This window comes from Siphateles boraxobius, unplaced genomic scaffold, assembly GCF_051911475.1.
Source record: "Siphateles boraxobius isolate OS27281-9 unplaced genomic scaffold, OSU_SipBor_1 20, whole genome shotgun sequence".
NCBI lineage: Eukaryota > Metazoa > Chordata > Actinopteri > Cypriniformes > Leuciscidae > Siphateles > Siphateles boraxobius.
Genome location: NW_027508811.1, coordinates 1,611,939 through 1,632,352, shown reverse-complemented (window position 1 = coordinate 1,632,352; position 20,414 = coordinate 1,611,939). Strand labels below are relative to the sequence as shown.

The following is a 20,414-nucleotide window of genomic DNA, read 5'->3' as shown; positions in this document are numbered from 1 at the left end:
GCTTTTTTCTTCATTATCATACTGGAGTAATTGCATCACCCAAGCTTTTTTTAATTTGTGCCTCAAAAATATCAAAATGATTGTTCATTATGGAAGAAGTGCTTTTAAGTCACTAGTATATGGATGAATTGCATTTTAATGGTACTTCTGAGTAACTTAATAGATCCTAACAAAAACAGCATCATGTCATTGACCCATATGACATTTTGTTTAAATTCAGACTCTATAGCAAGCTGAAAATCAGTTCACCCATATTTTTTAGTGGACACAAGTTCTATTTGTGTTGTCTATTTCTGTAGAAATGGACAACTTCATCTAATAGATGGTAGCGGTTGAATCCAACCAAAGTAGCATTATCTCTACAGTGGGATTCATCCAGGTCTGAACAAGCATTTTGCACATTTCAATGTAAATCTAAGTAAACACAAATCTACATAGTTAGATGTTCTGTGCTCAACATGTGAAAGTTCTGTCCTTTCAGATCGTTTCGAATGGGTATTTTTATAATGACAGTAACAGTGATAATCCTTTAAGGCAGAAAGAGTGCATGTTTGCCATCATTCATCAGCAGAGCAGCGATTACATCTCACTTTAGATTCATTTAACCATCAGCTTTGCAGGAGAGTGTCACTGCAAAGTATTTATTCAATAATAACAATTTATGCTTGTTTACAGCTAATAAATTCGGCAGTTTATACATCAAGGGCCCATTCTGATAAGAGATGCAGATGTGAGTGCAACAATGAATTAATGTTACACAGATGGCATAAATACAAAACATCTCATGTCATTACATGCCCCTCACGATTTCATTGTACGTCATATTTTATACTGGTTATACTAAAGCATGAATATACTGCGCCTGTGAAATCGCAGGCACGCATGAAGGAATGTGCTGGAGATTTGTACATCAGAGGTAATCTGCATTCACAGTAAGGCCACGGTTGTTCCCGTCGTCTTTCACTCCAGAGACCTCGCAAACTCTGCATAGTCAATGTAGCCATCGTTGTTTTTGTCATCGTCTCGGAGGACGTCATCAATGAGATTGATGAGATCCTCTTCCTTCATTGGCTGGCTATCGTCTCCTCTTTCCTGGAAACCAAACCCGAGTGACAACACTAATTATAATTGAATGGAATGGAATGAAATGAATAAAACATGACAAATGATAGAAGGAGAGGCTGATACAATTGTGCTTAGGGAAAGATTATAAAATTCAATTAAAATTAAATCCCATAAGAATTAAAAACATTTATATTTGTCATTATAAATTAATAATAAACATTTTTAAAGAAGAAGTATACAAAATGAAAAAGAGTAGGTCTAGAGCTGCACAATTCTGGATAAATTGAAAATCATGTTTTTTTTTTTTTTTCAAATTGATCACGATTCTGAAAAAAACAACTACATAAAATAACACAATTTACTAGAGGTTCTGACAAAATATTAATAGCTGCAGTCTATTTAAAGATATGTTTAATTGATTAGAAATAATTATTTTTTTTAAATTGGTTTGAATGAATGATTCAATGACTCGATCAACAAGACTTTCCTTGTTTCATAACTGGATGAATCAGCGTTTAAACTGTGGAATGATCTCCCCACCCTCGTCCGTAATGCAGAATCCCTGACAGCATTCAAAAGACAACTGAAAACTCATCTCTTCCGTGAGTACTTAACATAAAAAAAAATTAAAAAAATTATTCTCTTTTAAATCTTTCCTTCCCTTTTAAATCTTCCCTTGTCTGGCTTTTGCTACTCTGAGCAATGCCTGAACTTTGTATTTTGAGCACTTCTTGCGTCGTTCTTGCTTTAGTCCTCAGATGTAAGTCGCTTTGGATAAAAGCGTCTGCTAAATGACTAAATGTAAATGTAAACAAATCTCTTGAACCAATAGCCCTATTCGGATGGGATAAGTTTAACATGGAGAGGTGGGGTGAAGTAATAATTACCAGAGCTTCTCAGTGATTTTGACAATGTCAGTAAAGATCACGGATACTTTTACCTTCTGGAAAAATTACCTCAGTTAAAACTGATCCCGTGCGAATAGACCCACTGTAAATATGTATGTAAATGTTCCGTAATTTCTTGTTTAAAAGTAGTTTTCCACAGTTTTTCCAAGTATGGAGGCACTTGAAAAAATCTTTTATCCCAGTACTTCTGTGATAATCTAAATTATTGAAAGTCAGAAATAACTATAAATTATCTGAATTGTAGTTGAAAAGACTGTTTGTGAAGCTTTTTTATACCTATACATGACAATTTTTCTCTCTGGGTCAGCGACAGCGCCAACACAGATTTGAATGTTCCAGTATGATTTATTCAAAGGTTTAATAGACATAACCAAATCGTTGTTATTGTGTGGGTGTTTGAATCAAGATCGAAATCTTTAAAAGATTAATCGTGCAGCTCTAAGTAGGTTGTGTCCAAACTTTGAACCGGTAGTGAACACAGCATAAAGTCAAGCTCAAAATTAGAGCACACACCTCTCTATGCACATGAGTAATGGCAGTGGCAAGCTCAAGTCCATCCAGCAGATTGTTGCCATCATAGTCGTGCATCTTAAAATAGTGAAGCTGCAACTCTTGAGGTGTCATGTCCGACTCCGGCTTTTCAATCACCCCTTCTAAATGCTCCATGATGTGGCTACAACAGAACAGAAGAAATGTTAGATTTCAGACGGAATTATAAAAGCCAGAGGTGGATTGGTATTTGGCCAATTTAAGATGATCAGCATCAGTCGATAACTGTAACCTTTGGTTGATCAAAGTCACGATAAAACTGAAGTTGCAACACATTTCTTTTGCATTGTATTATCCAAGTGAAACTGATTATCGAGAAAAAAAAAGAAAAGAAAAAAGGTGGAGTGGAGGCTTGCAGGGTAGGTTTGATTTGAGTACATTATTGAAGAAGTTCTGCTGTCACTAGAGAAAAGTCTGTCATTTAACGGAAATAAACAATATAACATAAGCACGGATGAATTATTCACAATACGATCTATATGATGCATTAAGAAAAATAGATTCTGACTTTCTATAGATAAATCAACTGAAAACTTTATATACTGTTATATACCCAAGTAGGGCCAAAAAGTCTAAGGCCTATTTCTATTTTATCACAATATTTATGTATTACTAATGCTCACCAAGGCTGCATTTATTTGATAAATAAAAATACAATAAAAACAGTTAAATTATGAGTTATTATTATAATTAAATAATTGTAATTATTTTCAAAAAAAATATAAATTTTAAGGGGTCATGAAGTGCAATTTCGTAAAATTTTACAATGTTCTCTGAGGACCACTTACAATGTCAGCAAGATTTTTACCTTAAAAAAAAACAACAACTTAATTTAAAAGTAATAAGTCATTTTCTATCCTGTTTTCGACCCTCTTTCCAACACTTCATTTTGATCGGCATGTCAGATTCAAGACTTGGAAGTAAAAGGCCACTGCTATGAGTTTTGTTTATTAAAATAATTTTCAACGTCCCGCCATTACCCGTGTGGAATTGTTTTGAAAACTTCCGATGAAATTCAACCATACATGTTTGAGCCAGAGTCTGATCCCAAATCAGAAGACAATGAACCTACACCTCAAAAACCAAGGATAGTCCAGCATGGTAATTAATCATCTTTATTTATATTTATTCCTTATGTTTTATTAGGTAGTTATTACTTTATTAAAGTGTTTAAACAAAGACGATACAAAAAGATGTTTATCTCGTAACAGTTAAAACATTTGCCAACTGTGAAGCATGTATGCATATTACATATGCTTTGTAAATCTTGGTAGTGGCAAATAGAGTTGAGGTACCACAGTAATGATAGTTGACAAAGGATAATTTATGGTGTTTATGTTTGGTGTAAATAAATTATTAATTAATAAATGTATCATTGTTTGTCACACTGTCATTCTTATATTCATTATTTTCAGTGAAGTGAAAGTAAAGTGAGTCCATATCAAACGATCTGTTTCAGACAAAGCAATAGTGACCTGATAAAAAAAAAAAATATATATATATATATATATATATATATATATATATATATATATATATATATATATATATATGTGTGTGTGTGTGTGTGTGTGTGTGTGTGTGTGTGTGTGTGTGTGTGTGTGTGTGTGTGTGTGTGTGTTTGTGTATACCCTAAACATTTTGGAGGATAGTGTTCACAGTTTACACAAATATTAAGCAGCAAACATTGATTTTTAATATTACCAGTTAACCATTAGCTACAGAACATGCAACTAGAATTTACACACAAAGAAAAAAAAAGCATTATTAGTTACTATTAAATTAGTAAAGAGAAATGATATTAAGATGAGTTTTGTGGATGGATTAAGTATGACCTTTATTTTCCTGACAAATTATTCGCAGAAAGACAGACAGGCAGAGATCAGGACAGACTGCTCCTGTGCAGAGGTCATTTGGCAGAGAGAATACACTCAAAATCAACAAATACTATAAAAATACATTTCACTAGAACAGTTTCACTAAATTTGGATACATGTATAGGCTCTGAAAGCAGTTTTAAAGTTTAAAAAAAAAAAAAATGTACTCACTCTTTATCCTGAACCATGTTCCTGTCCAGCCGGATGATTGGCGGGGGCTCTTGATTTGAAGCAGCTGGTTCTCCATGCTGTCCTCCATGAGCCCATATAGACAGCATACAGCTGGAGCAGAGCAGGAACCAGCTCCATAATCTGAGCTGCCCAGACCTCTCTTTCAATCTCATTACACTGAAATCACAAGGTAATAAGAGTTCATGCGAGAAAAGAATGACAGCTCCATTCATATTACAGCTGGAGCAGCCCTTACTCACAAGTTTTTGACCAATGAGAGCAACACACATTTCAAGAGTCGTTATGATAAGATTACACAGAATATTTATAATGAAAAAGCAGTATAAATCTGAGAAATGGGCTTATGTGCCTGACATATGAATTAACTTGAAAAAAGAGGAATCAAAACAGATGTTGGAGGAAAGTAATGACATCATTACTAGCAGAACAAGGAATATAACCTATGCTGAAACGTGGAAAATGAAAAAAAAAGAAGATAGATATGAATATTGAAACATTACAGGAAGAGAAGTCTAGATAGAGACACGCATACAGCAGTTGCATACAGCACGTTGCCCAGTCATCTGAACGCTTTTCTGCGTCTCTCTTAATACACCTTAAAGCAATATAACAACACACACCTGCAAATTTACTCACCTGCTATCAATCACAGTTGACGGGTAAATATTCGTCCTATTTATTCAGGCACAGTGGAGTAACTGAAGTCCTGCTGATGTTTACTCAGCACCGTTCTTTCTGACTGCTTTTGCTTGCCGTAGTTGCCTTTCACCCCATGTACACGACAGCTAAACTCTGATTGGACACGGTAGCTTTTACAATGTGGACACGGTAAAAAAAAAAACAACAACAATACGATAGGATAAGATGTAGAATGGAATAAAAACTATATAAAACTTTGCACTGTATACAAATATACACCAAATTTTAACTTGGTAATAAAAACTTTAAAATACGATTTGCTCTTTTATTTATGTATAACATTTTTAGCCAAAAGCTAATTCAGAATAGTCACAAAAAAAACTGAATCTTATTTTTTTTACAAACTAAAAAGGAAAATTTCAAAGAATAAGAAAATATCTCGAATTCTACCAGAGAGAACCCAGAGAGAATTCTAGTGGCTTTTAGTAGGTAAATGCTGATCGAGAATTTAATTTAATTTAATAATTTGACGAGTCTTTGTTTACATCATTGCATTCTCATTTAAAACAGATATCAGCAATAATAAATTATAAATTATGCAGAATCTTTTTTTTTCAGGACACGACAGCTGCACGCTGATTGGATTTTAGTGAAACGTCATACTAAGGCCGCGCGCGCACAGTTAATCCACACGCAGCAGCAAAGCGGAGGAATGAATGAGCGCACCTATATCTCCCAGGGATGATGACATTGTGTCTAGTTAATCAATCACCACGGTCAGCTAGATGACAAACCTCTACAAAGAAAATGAGAGGGCCAAATCTATTTTCCGACAGCTGGAGGTTCGGTTTATTACATTCTTGGTGTCGTAGAAATTTGACTTTTAGAATAGCCAGTAGAAATGCCAGTAGAAATGATGTTTCCCATAGATATGGATGTTAACTTAGAGTAGCCTACTATATGTAGATTTTAATGGATATATTATTGGCAGTCGATGAATGATTAGGCTACTTTATTAATCGTTTTTATTAGTTTTTAAAAGCCATGCAATTTTGATAGCTGTAAATATGACGCTTTATATTTGATAACCTAAGTTACCAAATTACTGACTTTAAATGTGTTTTTCGGAATACTACACATTATTGTTTGTCTCTACTACCCCCACAATATATTGCTTAATCATTTCACAATACATATCACAGCTGTTTCTTCAGGTTCTTTAAAAACAAAACAAACGTGAAAAGGTCAGAGTAGAGAGAGGACCGCCCTTAGTAAGGTAACCATTCAGAAACACTCTTGTGTTGTCTGTCAATCATTTTACACGCTCGAGTTTTAACTGACGTCGGTCATTTCTAATATGTTTTCCACGAAAAGAAATCCTTTAGAATTAAAAGTTGTAGATTCATCTGCTAATGGTTAATTTTGTCGACGCTCGGGAGTACACCAGCAGCATAGATGACCTCAAATCTGGCAGATTTCAGATGTAGCCTACATTAAACGCACAATCAAACTGTCAAGCACAGGTTACTTTAAGTTTCCCGCTAGATGGCGCCACTGTCTCAGTAGCGATCAGGACAGGTGTCTCATTTTATTGGCATTTGCATTCTGTGGCAGGTGTTTTGCATCAAATTAGTAGGTATTTTCGACTTGGTCTGCATCCGAAATCGCATACATTAATACAAGAAAAACAATATGCAACAAAAAAAGTAGGCTATGTCCGAAATCACTGTATTTATTAAAAAGTAGGCAAAAGTAACCAGATGTCATACTACTTCTGGTGAGATTCTGAAGTGTGCATTTTATTGACACTTTAATATCACATGAGACCATGTGGAGAGGATTTGTAAATGTCAGTAAAGCGACACAACTGACGCTGGTATCACATGATTATGACAGCATGGCGAATGTAGTATGTCTAGATTAGATCCACACCACACACACTCATACTATATAACTTGCTTTTCTAATAAATGTTCTATATAGAACAAATTTTCAGTGACCGTGGAGACTATATTCTTTTTCAAAATAAGTAGGCATACCTTCTCAAGAGAGTATGCGATTTCGGACGCAGCCATTGTCTCATTCCAGACTATGATGGATGGAAGTAGCTCCCTCTCTTGATCTGATAGGCCTAATTCAATTACAACAAGCCCTGCAAATAGTTAACAAGATTTAATCAGTTAAATAGATTTAGTCATCTAGCAGTGAAGGGATTTCAGGGAAATAGGACACAAGGCTTTGCTTCAGAAAGAAGACATGTTAAACTGCGTTTATGGTCTTAGCAGACTCTTAACAGATTCCTGTTGGCCCACATGATGTTGCTGCCCATTAAATGGTGTTTGCTGTCTTAATATGCACAAAGGCTATTATTACACTGTCAGAAAATGTTACTTTAATGTGTCTTTCTTTTAAGTCTGTATTACATTTTATCATGGTAACTGTGATTTACAGTGATGTAGAACATTGTACAAGATGGTTCTTATCACGAATCAGCTACCAGTTGGTCATACAGCTTAAAGGGATAATTCACCCCAAAATGAATATTCTTTCTTCATTTACTCACCCTCATATCGTTCCAGTTGTTGTGACTAAGATATTTTACGAATGTCTCTGTTTTAGTTTTTGGTCCATACAGCAGACCCTTTTCACCAACAGTGAAAACGCATTTCCACAGTTAGCAACATCGAAAATCTAGTACAGTTTTACATGTTTTCAAAAATGTATATATTATTTAACTTTATAAATGTATAAACCTTTATATTTATAATGCTATATGCTGCTGCAGTAGGAGTGATGGCAAAATTCACATTATTCTTTCTTCTGACTGCTTTAATCAATCTCTTGATATGTTTCCCTCTTTTGGAAAGTCGTGGAAATGCTATTGTTTTCGTTTTTTCCCTTTTGTTATATGAGCAAATGGTAATACAAAAATTGTAATTGGTGTGATCTTCTGTTCACTACTATAGTTTACCCAACTGATTACTGATCCTGAGCAACCCAGAAATTAAAAAAAGAAAAAAGAAAAGAAAAGGTAGTTAGTCATTGAATTCACGATTTCGAGGCAATAAACTGTCCTGGGGGCTCAAAACTCTAGCGGCACCCCTGCGAATATTCTTCAAAATATCTTCTTTTGTGCTTTGCAGAAGAAATAAAGTATAACATGAGGTTGAGTAAATGTTTTTCATTTTGGGGTGAACTATCCATTTAAGGTTCAGTTGCATTGTGGCTTGTTATCCAGCTGCTTGAACAATTAACAATACCAGCTTTGCCAGGATAGGAGACCAGGGGCCTGTACCATGATGGTAGTTGAACAAACTCAGGGTTACAGGATTAGTTTAGATTTGACAAAACCAAACCAATCCAATCAGGCTTTTGTTGGCATATATAATACCATTTGGGATATAATTTGTTCATGTAACTTCAACATGGAAAGAAGTCATTTTAAGTGATCTAATAAAGTAATCTCAAAGTGAATTTTATACGGCTCCATGACATTATTCAGGCATTCAATTTCATATATTCATTCATCCAATTCAATTTCATGTACTTTAGTGTCACACAACTTAACTATAAGACCAAACTATAAGCTACTAAACACTATTAGCATTTTAAAGGCTAAGCATTAAATCATCCTTTATCAAAGCAGTTATGAGTTTAGCTGGATCAGTCCACAGCCTAAGCAAACGCTCCACTCTTCTTCACAAAGGTAACCTGGTGTAATTTAAATGGTTTTAATTATTCCAACATACAGGTAATTGAACATTAAACCCTATTACACACTATTAAGTCTCCCCCTTTCTCATCTTGCAAAATCACAGCAGAACCATAAGGCATCTCACAGGAACACTTGACCGTCCCTGCGTCTCAATGTTCATACTATCCATCCTAAACAGTATGTGAGATTAAAATAAGTGTGTCCCAAAGTATAATATGTTGAAAAGAGTATGCCAGAAGTTCCCGGATGGTCTACTATTTCCAGTGGAATTTCGAAGTGTGAATCCGTGCACACTAAAACGGCTGATATTGCCCACAACCCATTGCGCTTTGGAGGAGGAATTACAAACTAAAGTAAAAAGTGTTAAAAAAACTACAGAACATGTGGATATGCGTGAGCGGCGGTGAGAGGTTTCGATAAAGGTTTGAGTGACTAATCAAAGTTTAACCTGATAAAAAAATATATATTTAATGTTATCCATGTTATATTCCATCTGCAATAACAGTGTGGACTTTTCTAAAGATCCGTTCGGCCATTAACTTTTAAATGTATCATTATACATTAATAAGAGGAGGGTCTCCGCATGAAAGACCCGCGACTGCAGATCAACGTGCTACTGCATTTCTCTCTAAAACTGTAGGAAATTAAATGAAATGCAGAGGATTTTAACTTTGACAAGATGATTGACGGGTCAGTTCACTGTGACAGGATGCGACAGAGAGCAACTGTTAAAGACGCAATTGTATGACATGATAATATTTCCCAAAGCTTGTCTACTCTTCTGCTACTCACTCAAACGTAAATACTTTTTCTTCACAAAAAGAGTAGTATAAGTTGGCAAATTGAGACACAGCATGTGTGTTTTCATTACTGAATGATTCAGCGTTTCGAATCGGTTGAGTCAAAAATTCAATGACCCATTCATAAACAACTGCCTCATTCCGGAACGAATCAGCCGTTTGAACGAACCGTTTGAATATATGACTCAATTACTCACTCATTAAGACGGTCACCTGCCGCCACCTACTGGTGGTTTAGTTTTTGTTTAAAAATCATTCATTCCAACATTTCTTATTTGTATATTCAAAAAAATATTTAAAAAAATCTCATAATTTTTCTGTATAAATTACTTAATTTGATTTGTAACAGCCATAGTGTCGTATCATTATAATTTAGTTTATTGATCAAATTTAAAATGAAAGATGAAGTATATTTAAAACGATTAGGGGAAAAATGCCCTTTATAAAGGTTAAAATATCATAAATATGCAGATAAAATATGTTAAAGCTGACTGAATACTGATGAGAATATTGCTTCAGAATAAATTATATTTCCAACACACACACACAAAAAAATCCTATTTTATTCTGGACAAGCACATTTTTTACTAGGACAAGTGAATGACCGATTTTTCTTGTCCGAAGGGCGAGCACATGAAAAGGCTTAATGTGGAGCCCCTCACAACCAAGCAGTACATGCTTAAAGATGGTCATCTTTATCAAAGTCACTAGATGACAAGCCTGCAACTTTTAGCCAAAAAAAGTGTAAACAGCTAATGCTAACACTGTTCGCTAGCTAATCTTCAACATGTTTTACACTAAAGTTAAAACAATACTTTTGTTGGGAACTATTTGTAGATTTTACTTTGATAAAAAAGGTTATTTTATAAGAGACGGCAGAGAAGGGAATGTTGCGACAGGTACGAGTCATTTACGGCATTACCATAGTATTTAATAATAATATTGTATATTGTCTAAAGTAAACGTTTTTTTCTTTCTTTTGCTTTCTGGTTTTACCAGTTATGATAAGACTGGAATTGTAATGACTATTATAACTGCATCTATACATATGACGCTGCTATTATGCATTTTAATGAATAAAGACAAAATTTAATTATTAATATTGTGTTATATTGTTGTTTAATTAAAATAAAACATGAAGTGTTTCAACTGCTGTGTGCCTAATGACGATAATAAAATGCTTTTTAATGAATGATGGTAAAAAAAGCTACATATCATTTTAATGAATTAAATGAATTAAATAACACCAAATATAGAACATTTATTCACAAGACCAACGTGCTAATAGTTCACAAGAAACTGATTACCGTAAACTGTAACTTACTGTCATAAAACTTTGAATGGTGGGCACTGAGTCACTGCCATTACATGATAGGCTGAGGTGCCTCACGTGATTAAAGTTAGCAGTTACGCTTTCTCCAATGTAAAGAGATACAGACCCTCTCATGTCTTTATATCTACACAAACGCCATAGCATTGAAACAAGACACATGTATATTGTATGTACTCTCACACTTTATTTGCTTCTAGTTTAGAACACTTGATTATCTAATCAAACTTTGTATTACAGTGACGATATCGAACTGAAATCGAATGCGTTTTGGATTTGTAAAAATGTTTCTGTCGGCTGCATGACGATACAGTTTGCTTTCTCATGTTACTAGCTTTAAATATGCAACTTCGCTGCATAACGAATGCATAAAAGCGAACAGGCTCTACTAACAAGGCAAAGTATGATCACATTATTCCATTTGAAGAGTAACAGGTTGTGTTCCCACATAGTTCCCAAGCACTAAGAAAGAGGATAGCATATCACTATACTGTTTATGACCGTGACCATGGAAAATGCCTGTTTTCTTTTTTTACAGTCTATGGACATAATTCTCCAAAGTCATGTTTATTCAACAAACATAAAACAAACACACCATAACTACTGGCTATTCACATGAGGATGTTTAAGCTTATTGATATATATATATATATATATATATATATATATATATATATATATATATATATATATATATATATATATATATATATATATATATATATATATTATACTTAGTATACTTTATTATGCAAAATACGATGTGATTATCGCAGCTGGCCCACCTTTACATCTGCCCTGCCCCATCTGTGAGCCACTGGCATCGCTCTCTCTCCTCCTTTCAAGCACCGTCTTTCTCACTGGGCCAGCTTAAGGCTTGGCTACAATTCTCAACAATATAAGAGTTTGGTGGCTGCAGCCGGTCATCAGATGGGCACGCCCTTCCTTGGTGTTTCGCCGATTTAAGCCCATAACACTTCGGAAGGGCTCGACAGCAGATCTAGTGTCCTACCCCTGCTGACCACCACCCAACTCTATACTGTTTGTAGTCCTTCAACAGGTTGGCTCTGCCACCAGAGCTCCAGCTGTATCCAAATCCAATTAGATGCTGTTTCCGCCTGTTCACTGATATTGCCTATCAGCCGTTTCCTGGCTATCCCTTCAATCCCCAACAATCCAAGTGTTCTCCAGAGCGACAGTCCAGCAAAACCTCTGCAGCCGACCTCTACTGGTAGATTCCAGGCCTTCTATCCTTTTTGCTGGCTCTCGAGGATAAGGCTTTGATATTTTTTGAGCTTCCGCTCATGTGCCTCCTCCATCCTCTCTTCTCAGGGTACTGTTAACTCTATGAGCACCACCTGCTTGATACCTCTAGACCAGGGGTGTCCAAACTCAGTCCTGGAGGGACACTGTCCTGCAGAGTTTAGCTCTAGCCAGACTCAATACACCTGCCTGGAAGTTTCTAGCCTATAAGAATAATAATTTGAGCTGCTTCTTAAGGTCTGCCCGCATCTCCCAGACATTTGCTGAGGCCAGGACCCCTCTGCTCCTCTGTCCTGCTGCAGTGCTCTCTCCTGTCCTGACGAAATGGATAAAGTGGTGCCCGTCGGAGTTGTTTACCCTTCTTTCTTGCCTGTTCCACACCATCCGTCTACACCTACACATGTCTATGGATGGCAGAGATGTCCTTACAGTGGAAATAGGCTGAATTTAACAACAACACAAACATTTAACATAAATAAGCCTATATCGCCATAATAGTATTATTGAATAAATATATATTTGTAGGCTAACACTTGTTCTGGTCCTCAAATCTGTTTGAACGAGACACATTCCAAGAATGCTGTGACATTTCACCAGTATAAATAGCAATAAACATAGCCTAAAGCCTCTTAGTAGGCTATTTCCATCAGTGTAGATCATTAATTTGCAGTAGCCTATTTAACAGCAGTGATGTAGTGTTGCCTGGAGAATTGGGTATACTCTTAATTTATGCCCCCAATATTTTTTTTAAGCGTCCCGGCAAACGAAGAACGCTCTGTGTTATAAACAGTGAGACTAGTCTTGCATAGGCTATTAGTTCACCCCAAAATGGGCCAGTATCCCACATTATCACTTAACTGTTGCTGCTTGACTTCACTGAGAAAGGATCATTCTGAAATTAATACTAGCCTCAGAAGAGTTGCAGTTTTTGCAATTAATACTGGCTTTTAATTATTAATACTAAATAATTATGAATTTTGAGTGACTATTCCTTAGGGTTTTAACGCAGGGTTTTATAAATACCGAGGTCCCAGAAATGATCTTGCTAGGGGGATTGGGGGGCATGCCCCCTCGAGAAAATGTAGATTTTCCTGGTCTCGACATGTTCATTTTAAGGTGTTTTAAAGGCCAAAAAATGTACAATAGTAGCTTTAAAAGCATGTTGGTAATAGCATGAAGTATTTTATCAGATATTTTTAAACATAAGAATCAGTATAATTGTTGCAATGAATGATCCACACTACAAAATGGAAATGCAGAATGTTTATGCTTATTGTCACGAAAATGCTCTGAGACAGGCAAGTTAAGATCCAAACGCAGCTTTTATTATAGTATAAAGTGGTAATCCAGAATCGTGGTCGAACAGATAAGCAATAGGTCAAAGTCCCGGTAGGCAGTCCAAACAAACAAAACATAAAAGGCAGGGAACAAGGCAAACGGGAAATCCAAAGACAGGCAGGGAAAAAAGGCAAAATATAGAAACCAGGTAAACGCTCAGAGATGCAGTGGGACACAAACAAAACTTAGCCCTGAGTGAGTGAATGAACATGGAATGAATAGACAAGGACTAACAGGGTGATGAGAAACAGGTGAATGCAATCAGAGACCAATCAGGTGATGAGACACAGGTGAATGAAATGATGAATGCTGATGAATCCGGGCAGTGAGTTATGGGAAATGTAGTTAGTGAGGAAGTGATCAAAGTCTATTGTGGAGCACCCTCCGGTGGCTCTCGAGGGCACTCCAGCTGGTGATCGTTACATGCCCCCCCGCAATGGGCGGCTTCCAGACGCTCCAAAACTGTCCAGGTGGGCGGTGGCATGGAGGCGGATCCGGGGGCGGGATGGAGGGCCAGGTCCGTGGAGTAGAAGAGGGCCTGGAGACTGCGGCAGGATGGAAGGCCAGGGCAGAGCAGGCTGTGCAGGCGACCAGGGCGGAGGCGACCCCTCGGGCGGCCAGGGCGGAGGCGACCCCTCGGGCGGCCAGGGCGGAGGCGACCCCTCGGGCGGCCAGGGCGGAGGCGACCCCTCGGGCGGCCAGGGCGGAGGCGACCCCTCGGGCGGCCAGGGCGGAGGCGACCCCTCGGGCGGCCAGGGCGGAGGCGACCCCTCGGGCAGACAAGACACACACTGGCTCGGGAACGGCAGACAAGACACACACTGGCTCGGGAACGGCAGACAACACACACACTGGCTCGGGAACAGACATCACACACACTGGCTCGGGAACAGACATCACACACACTGGCTCGGGAACAGACATCACACACACTGGCTCGGGAACAGACATCACACACACTGGCTCGGAAAACAGACATCACACACACTGGCTCGGGAACAGACATCACACACACTGGCTCGGGAACAGACATCACACACACTGGCTCGGGAACAGGAACGGTCTCTGGATCGGCAGACGTGACTTGAACGGTCTCTGGATCGGCAGACGTGACTTGAACGGTCTCTGGATCGGCAGACGTGACTTGAACGGTCTCTGGATCGGCAGACGTGACTTGAACGGTCTCTGGATCGGCAGACGTGACTTGAACGGTCTCTGGATCGGCAGACGTGACTTGAACGGTCTCTGGATCGGCAGACGTGACTTGAACGGTCTCTGGATCGGCAGACGTGACTTGAACGGTCTCTGGATCGGCAGACGTGACTTGAACGGTCTCTGGATCGGCAGACGTGACTTGAACGGTCTCTGGATCGGCAGACGTGACTTGAACGGTCTCTGGATCGGCAGACGTGACTTGAACGGTCTCTGGATCGGCAGACGTGACTTGAACGGTCTCTGGATCGGCAGACGCGACTTGAACGGTCTCTGGATCGGCAGACGCGACTTGAACGGTCTCTGGATCGGCAGACGCGACTTGAACGGTCTCTGGATCGGCAGACGCGACTTGAACGGTCTCTGGATCGGCAGACGCGACTTGAACGGTCTCTGGATCGGCAGACGTGACTTGAACGGTCTCTGGATCGGCAGACGTGACTTGAACGGTCTCTGGATCGGCAGACGTGACTAGAACGGTCTCTGGATCGGCAGAAGTGACTTGAACAATCTCCGTGCTGGACGGGACCAGCGGCGAAGGCTCAGTGCTGGACGGCACCAGCGGCGAAGAGGGCCTTGAGCTGGGCAGGACCAGCGGCGAAGAGGACTGAGCGCTGGGCAGGACCAGCGGTGAAGAGGGCCTTGAGCTTGGCAGGACCAGCGGGCGAAGAGGACTGAGCGCTGGGCAGGACCAGCGGCGAAGAGGGCCTTGGCTCTGGCTGGACGTGGCTGACGTGAAGTTCTGGCTGGACGTGGCTGACGTGAAGCTCTGGCTGGACGTGGCTGACGTGAAGCTCTGGCTGGACGTGGCTGACGTGAAGCTCTGGCTGGACGTGGCTGACGTGAAGCTCTGGCTGGACGTGGCTGACGTGAAGCTCTGGCTGGACGTGGCTGACGTGAAGCTCTGGCTGGACGTGGCTGACGTGAAGCTCTGGCTGGACGTGGCTGACGTGAAGCTCTGGCTGGACGTGGCTGACGTGAAGCTCTGGCTGGACGTGGCTGACGTGAAGCTCTGGCTGGATGGTCTCTGGGTCGTCGTGGTTGACGTGAAACTCAGGCGGAGGGGATACTCATTTACCACACCCACCGTATACACTGAACCGTTTAACAGAAGGGCCAGTTCAATATAGCTCTCCAATGTCCCGTGAGGCTCATGCAAGGGCATGAATGAACTGAGCGGTTCTGATAGCCCTCCTCGGAAGAAGATCATCAGGCATTCCTCGCTCATAGAGTTGAAAGGTGCCAGCTTGATAAAATCTTCTACGTACTTCTCAATCAAACGATTCCCCTGACGGAGACACAGGATTTGGACTGCTGTGTCCATGGCTGGTATTGCTGCTGGATCTGGGTGTGGCTAAGTCTTCTGTCACGAAAATACTCTGAGACAGGCAAGTTAAGATCCAAACGCAGCTTTTATTATAATATAAAGTGGTAATCCAGAATCGTGGTCAAACAGATAAGCAATAGGTCAAAGTCCCGGTAGGCAGTCCAAACAAACAAAACATAAAAGGCAGGGAACAAGGCAAACGGGAAATCCAAAGACAGGCAGGGAAAAAAGGCAAAATATAGAAACCAGGTAAACGCTCAGAGATGCAGTGGGACACAAACAAAACTGAGTGAGTGAATGAACATGGAATAAATAGACAAGGATTAACAGGGTGATGAGAAACAGGTGAATGCAATCAGAAACCAGCCAGGTGATGAGACACAGGTGTATGAAATGATGAATGCTGATGAATCCGGGCAGTGAGTTATGGGAAATGTAGTTAGTGAGGAAGTGATCAAAGTCTATTGTGGAGCACCATCTGGTGGCTCTCGACGGCACTCCAGCTGGTGATCGTTACACTTATTGTTGACAATACATAAACACATATTTGAAATGGGAATGGGCTTAACCTCCTGGGACCCGAGAGTTTCCCTGGTGTGCATTTAATAATTGTTTTTGCTATTTGGGATAAGTAGGACCTAATAAGTATAATAACAAAAATTTGTTTTTGTACAGGAAGTACGTTTTTTGCATAAAATGATGTCCTCATGCCAGGACAGTGGGTCTATCATAACTTTATCCTCCTGAGACCTGAGTTTTGGTTTGGCGTGCATTTTAGATTTTTTCTAGCTTTTTGGGGTTAGGAGGGACCAATGCATATAATAACCAGATATTATCTTTGAACATGAAGCACTTTTTGAAAAAAATGATGTCCACATATGTGGACACTGGGTAAACAATCAATACACCATTGTGTAACAAAGTACAAATCTCTTTTATTTACAGCCTGAGCACTGTGTCTGAACATTTTTCGTTGTTACTCTTGCATGTATAACTTCTGAACATTGATATGGAAAAACAAAATTAATAAAATAACAAAATATAATATCCATAATAATATATAATATCCAAAAAAACCAAAAAAAACATATCCAAAACAAATTGAAAATTTGCTTTCTTTTTTGTAACACTTCAAAACTTCTGCTTCTCCAAACTAGGAATGTTCTTTTTATCTGTGGGAACAGTGGATCACACTTAACCGGTGTGAAAGACTGTATAATAGTTGCCCCTGAACCCACCATGGGCTTTATTCATGCCCAGGAGAAGTGCACCATGACTGGGATGCTCTTTTCAGAAAAATCAGCCTGTCTTTTCCTAAATGGTAAATGGACTGCATTTATATAGCGCTTTAACAGACCCAATGGCCACCAAAGCGCTTTTCATATTGCCTCACATTCACCCATTCATATACACCGACGGCGTCAGCCATGCAAGGCGCCATCCTGCTCGTCGGGAGCAGCTGGGGTTAGGTGTCTTGCTCATGGACACCTCGACACTTGGTCAGGTGGAACCGGGGATCGAACCACCAACCTTTTGGTTTGTAGACAACCTACATGAACCACTGAGCCACTGCCGCCCACTGCCTACCTAGACGTTTTATGATTTTCAGAGCTCCACCGCGGTGGAGATTGAACTCAGTCCCCAGCCAGAGTGCACTCTCTCAGGCTTGTGTCAATGCCTTGAAGGCCCTGGAGCTTTGAGACCACCGCAACTTTTTGGACTTTGTCATTTTTAAAAGCTTGACTCCAGAGTCAAACCCACCATGGGCATTTGAGCTTGATTCGTTCCCAGGAAGGCTGCTGCTCCACCTCCTCTACAAAATCCCGAAGGTCCGTTTTAGGTCCGTCTTGGCTCCAGACGGAGCTCCAGGGGTGGTGGGCGAATCTGACTCTGGGCCAGTATGGGCCACCCTCTCTGGCTGGCCAGGGAGGTCTGAGAGCATGGAGCTCTGAACCCACCACAACTTTTTGGACTTTGTCATTATTAAGAGCTTGGCTTCAGAGTCAACATCACCATGGGGTTTATTTGCAACCAGAAGAAGTGTGCCATGCCTGGGATGCACTTTTCAGAAAAATCAGCCCGTCTTTTCCTGGAGGTTTCATGTTTTTCAGAGCTCCACCACGGTGGAGATTGAACTCACTCCCCAGCCAGAGTGCACTCTCTCTGGCCTGGGTCACAGCCATTGAGGCTCAGGAGGTTTGAACCTGTGTAACAGAGCATGTGTGTGTGCGCGCGCGCGATCGCGAGTGAGGAAGAGTGTGGTGTGTGATCGCGAGTGAGCAAGAGAGAGAGAGAGAGTGTGTTTGAAACGCGTGTGTGTTTGTTTAGTGTCGTGACTGAGTTTCGCTGGCTAAATAGTTGGGCGTGGCCTGCTGCATTCATTAACGGGGTATTAGGCGTGTATATAACTGGTTAGTGCACCGCGGCAGCGGTCGCGGCTGCCCTCATGTGATGCCCTCATCGTGTAAAGACCAAAGAGTGTAAAGACCAGCGACTCTACCTGTGCGACTCCACCGAGCAAGGACACCGACAAGGCACTTGAGTATTAAATTCTTCTTGTTTATCTATTGTTGTTTCCTTTCACTTCTACAACTTTTGTCGGATCTTTCTGTTTGTGAGCTCCTTTACACTATGTGTTTTCAAATCCCTACTATTACTAACATGCGTAAATCAAATGTCACACGTCGGAGGCGGTACAATCCTAACAATCTCCGTACCCTTCCGGTGTCTTCTAATACTTTATTCTCTTTTCCTATTGGTCTCTGGAACTGCCAGTCCGCTGTTAACAAAGCTGATTTCATTACATCTTTTTCAAGTCATTCAGGTCTCAGTCTATTGGCCCTGACTGAGACCTGGATCAGACCAGAGGACACTGTTACACCTGCTGCCCTCTCCACTAACTACACTTTCTCACACACCCCCCCGTCTGACCGGAAGGGGTGGTGGTAGTGGTCAGCTCATCTCAAATGACTGGAAATTTGATCCTTTAACACCTCTATTTGACAACAGCTCATTTGAATCACATTCAATTACCATCACTAGTCCTATTAAAATCCATTTTGTAGTTGTATATCGTCCCCCAGGTCTACTTGGCAGTTTCTTGGAGGAGCTTGATGTGCTACTCTCATCCTTCCCTGAAGATGGTACTCCTCTTGTAATTCTTGGAGACTTCAACATCCACCTAGAAAAACCTCAGGCTGCCGATTTCCACACCCTGCTTGCATCATTTGACCTCAAACGAGTATCTACTGTGGCTACTCACAAATCAGGTAACCAATTGGACCTTATCTACACACCCTACTGCTCTACGGACAATACATTGGTGACTCCACTGCACACCTCAGATCACTTCCTCCTCACTCTCAACCTCAACCTGCCTCAGAACACAACACAAACTCCTCCACAGGTCACCTTTCGACTGAACCTACGCTCACTTTCACCCTCTCACCTATCCTCTTTGGTCTCATCCACACTTCCTCCACCTGATCAGCTCTCACCACTAGATACTAACAGTGCAACTGAAACTCTTTTCTCCACTTTAACATCCTGCTTGGACAACTTCTGTCCCCTTTCCTCCAGGCCAGCCCGCGCCACACCCTCTGCCCCCTGGTTATCTGATATTCTCCGCGAACATCGTACTAAACTCAGGGGTGCAGAGAGGAAGTGGCGCAAATCGAAAGATCCGACAGACCTGGATCTTTATCAATCCCTCCTCTCTTCCTTCTCTGCTAATATCTCTACTGCTAAAATGGCTTAATATCACAACAAAATTTTCAATTCTTCTGACTCTCGCATGGTTTTCAAAACCTTCTCCTCTCTTCTTAACCCTCCTCCTCCTCCTCCTCCTTCATCAACCCTAACAGCTGACGATTTTGCCACATTCTTCATAGAAAAAACAACCACCATCAGCGGCCAATTTACCAATCCACAAACTGACACACACATTTTACCAACAAACGCACACATTCTACCCTCCTTCTCTCTACTTTCAGAGGCGGAAGTCTCTAAACTATTCCTTTCCAATCGCCCTACTACCTGTCCGCTTGATCCAATCCCCACTAATCTACTTCAAGCCATTTCTTCCTCAGTTGTACCCACACTCACGCACATCATAAACACCTCTCTTCACACTGGTACTTTTCCCACAGCTTTTAAGCAGGCTCGAGTAACCCCACTGCTTAAGAAACCCAATCTAAATC

The 20,414-nt window shown here is 40.3% G+C and overlaps 2 protein-coding genes across 2 annotated transcripts in view; one reads left to right on the top strand and one right to left on the bottom strand.

The window, feature by feature from the left end:
- Positions 1 to 596: 596 nt before the first annotated feature.
- Positions 597 to 5,354, bottom strand: mcfd2 (multiple coagulation factor deficiency 2, ER cargo receptor complex subunit). The gene is made up of 4 exons (XM_077236364.1): positions 5,228 to 5,354; positions 4,571 to 4,747; positions 2,487 to 2,646; positions 597 to 1,092 (listed from the first exon to the last, which is right to left on the bottom strand). Exons 2-4 carry the CDS (start codon positions 4,741 to 4,743, stop codon positions 961 to 963), a joined length of 465 nt encoding a protein of 154 aa, XP_077092479.1. The 5' UTR covers positions 4,744 to 4,747; positions 5,228 to 5,354; the 3' UTR covers positions 597 to 960.
- Positions 5,355 to 5,958: 604 nt separating this feature from the next.
- The window catches only part of ttc7a (tetratricopeptide repeat domain 7A), an 88,050-nt gene continuing 73,594 nt past the window's right edge, over positions 5,959 to 20,414 (top strand). The window contains exon 1 of the mRNA XM_077236361.1: positions 5,959 to 6,072. Within this exon, the coding sequence (XP_077092476.1) occupies positions 6,016 to 6,072 (57 nt within the window). The 5' untranslated portion in view covers positions 5,959 to 6,015. The remainder of the gene's footprint in view (positions 6,073 to 20,414) is intronic.

Excerpts from the sequence above, each read along its gene's own strand:
- mcfd2 (XM_077236364.1), bottom strand. The coding sequence starts at position 4,743 with ATGAGATTGAAAGAGAGGTCTGGGCAGCTCAGATTATGGAGCTGGTTC. Across the intron at positions 2,647-4,570 it reads AACATGGTTCAGGATAAAGA|CCACATCATGGAGCATTTAG; the intron begins GTGAGTACATTT and ends GTTCTGTTGTAG. Across the intron at positions 1,093-2,486 it reads TTACTCATGTGCATAGAGAG|GAAAGAGGAGACGATAGCCA; the intron begins GTGTGTGCTCTA and ends TTTGGTTTCCAG.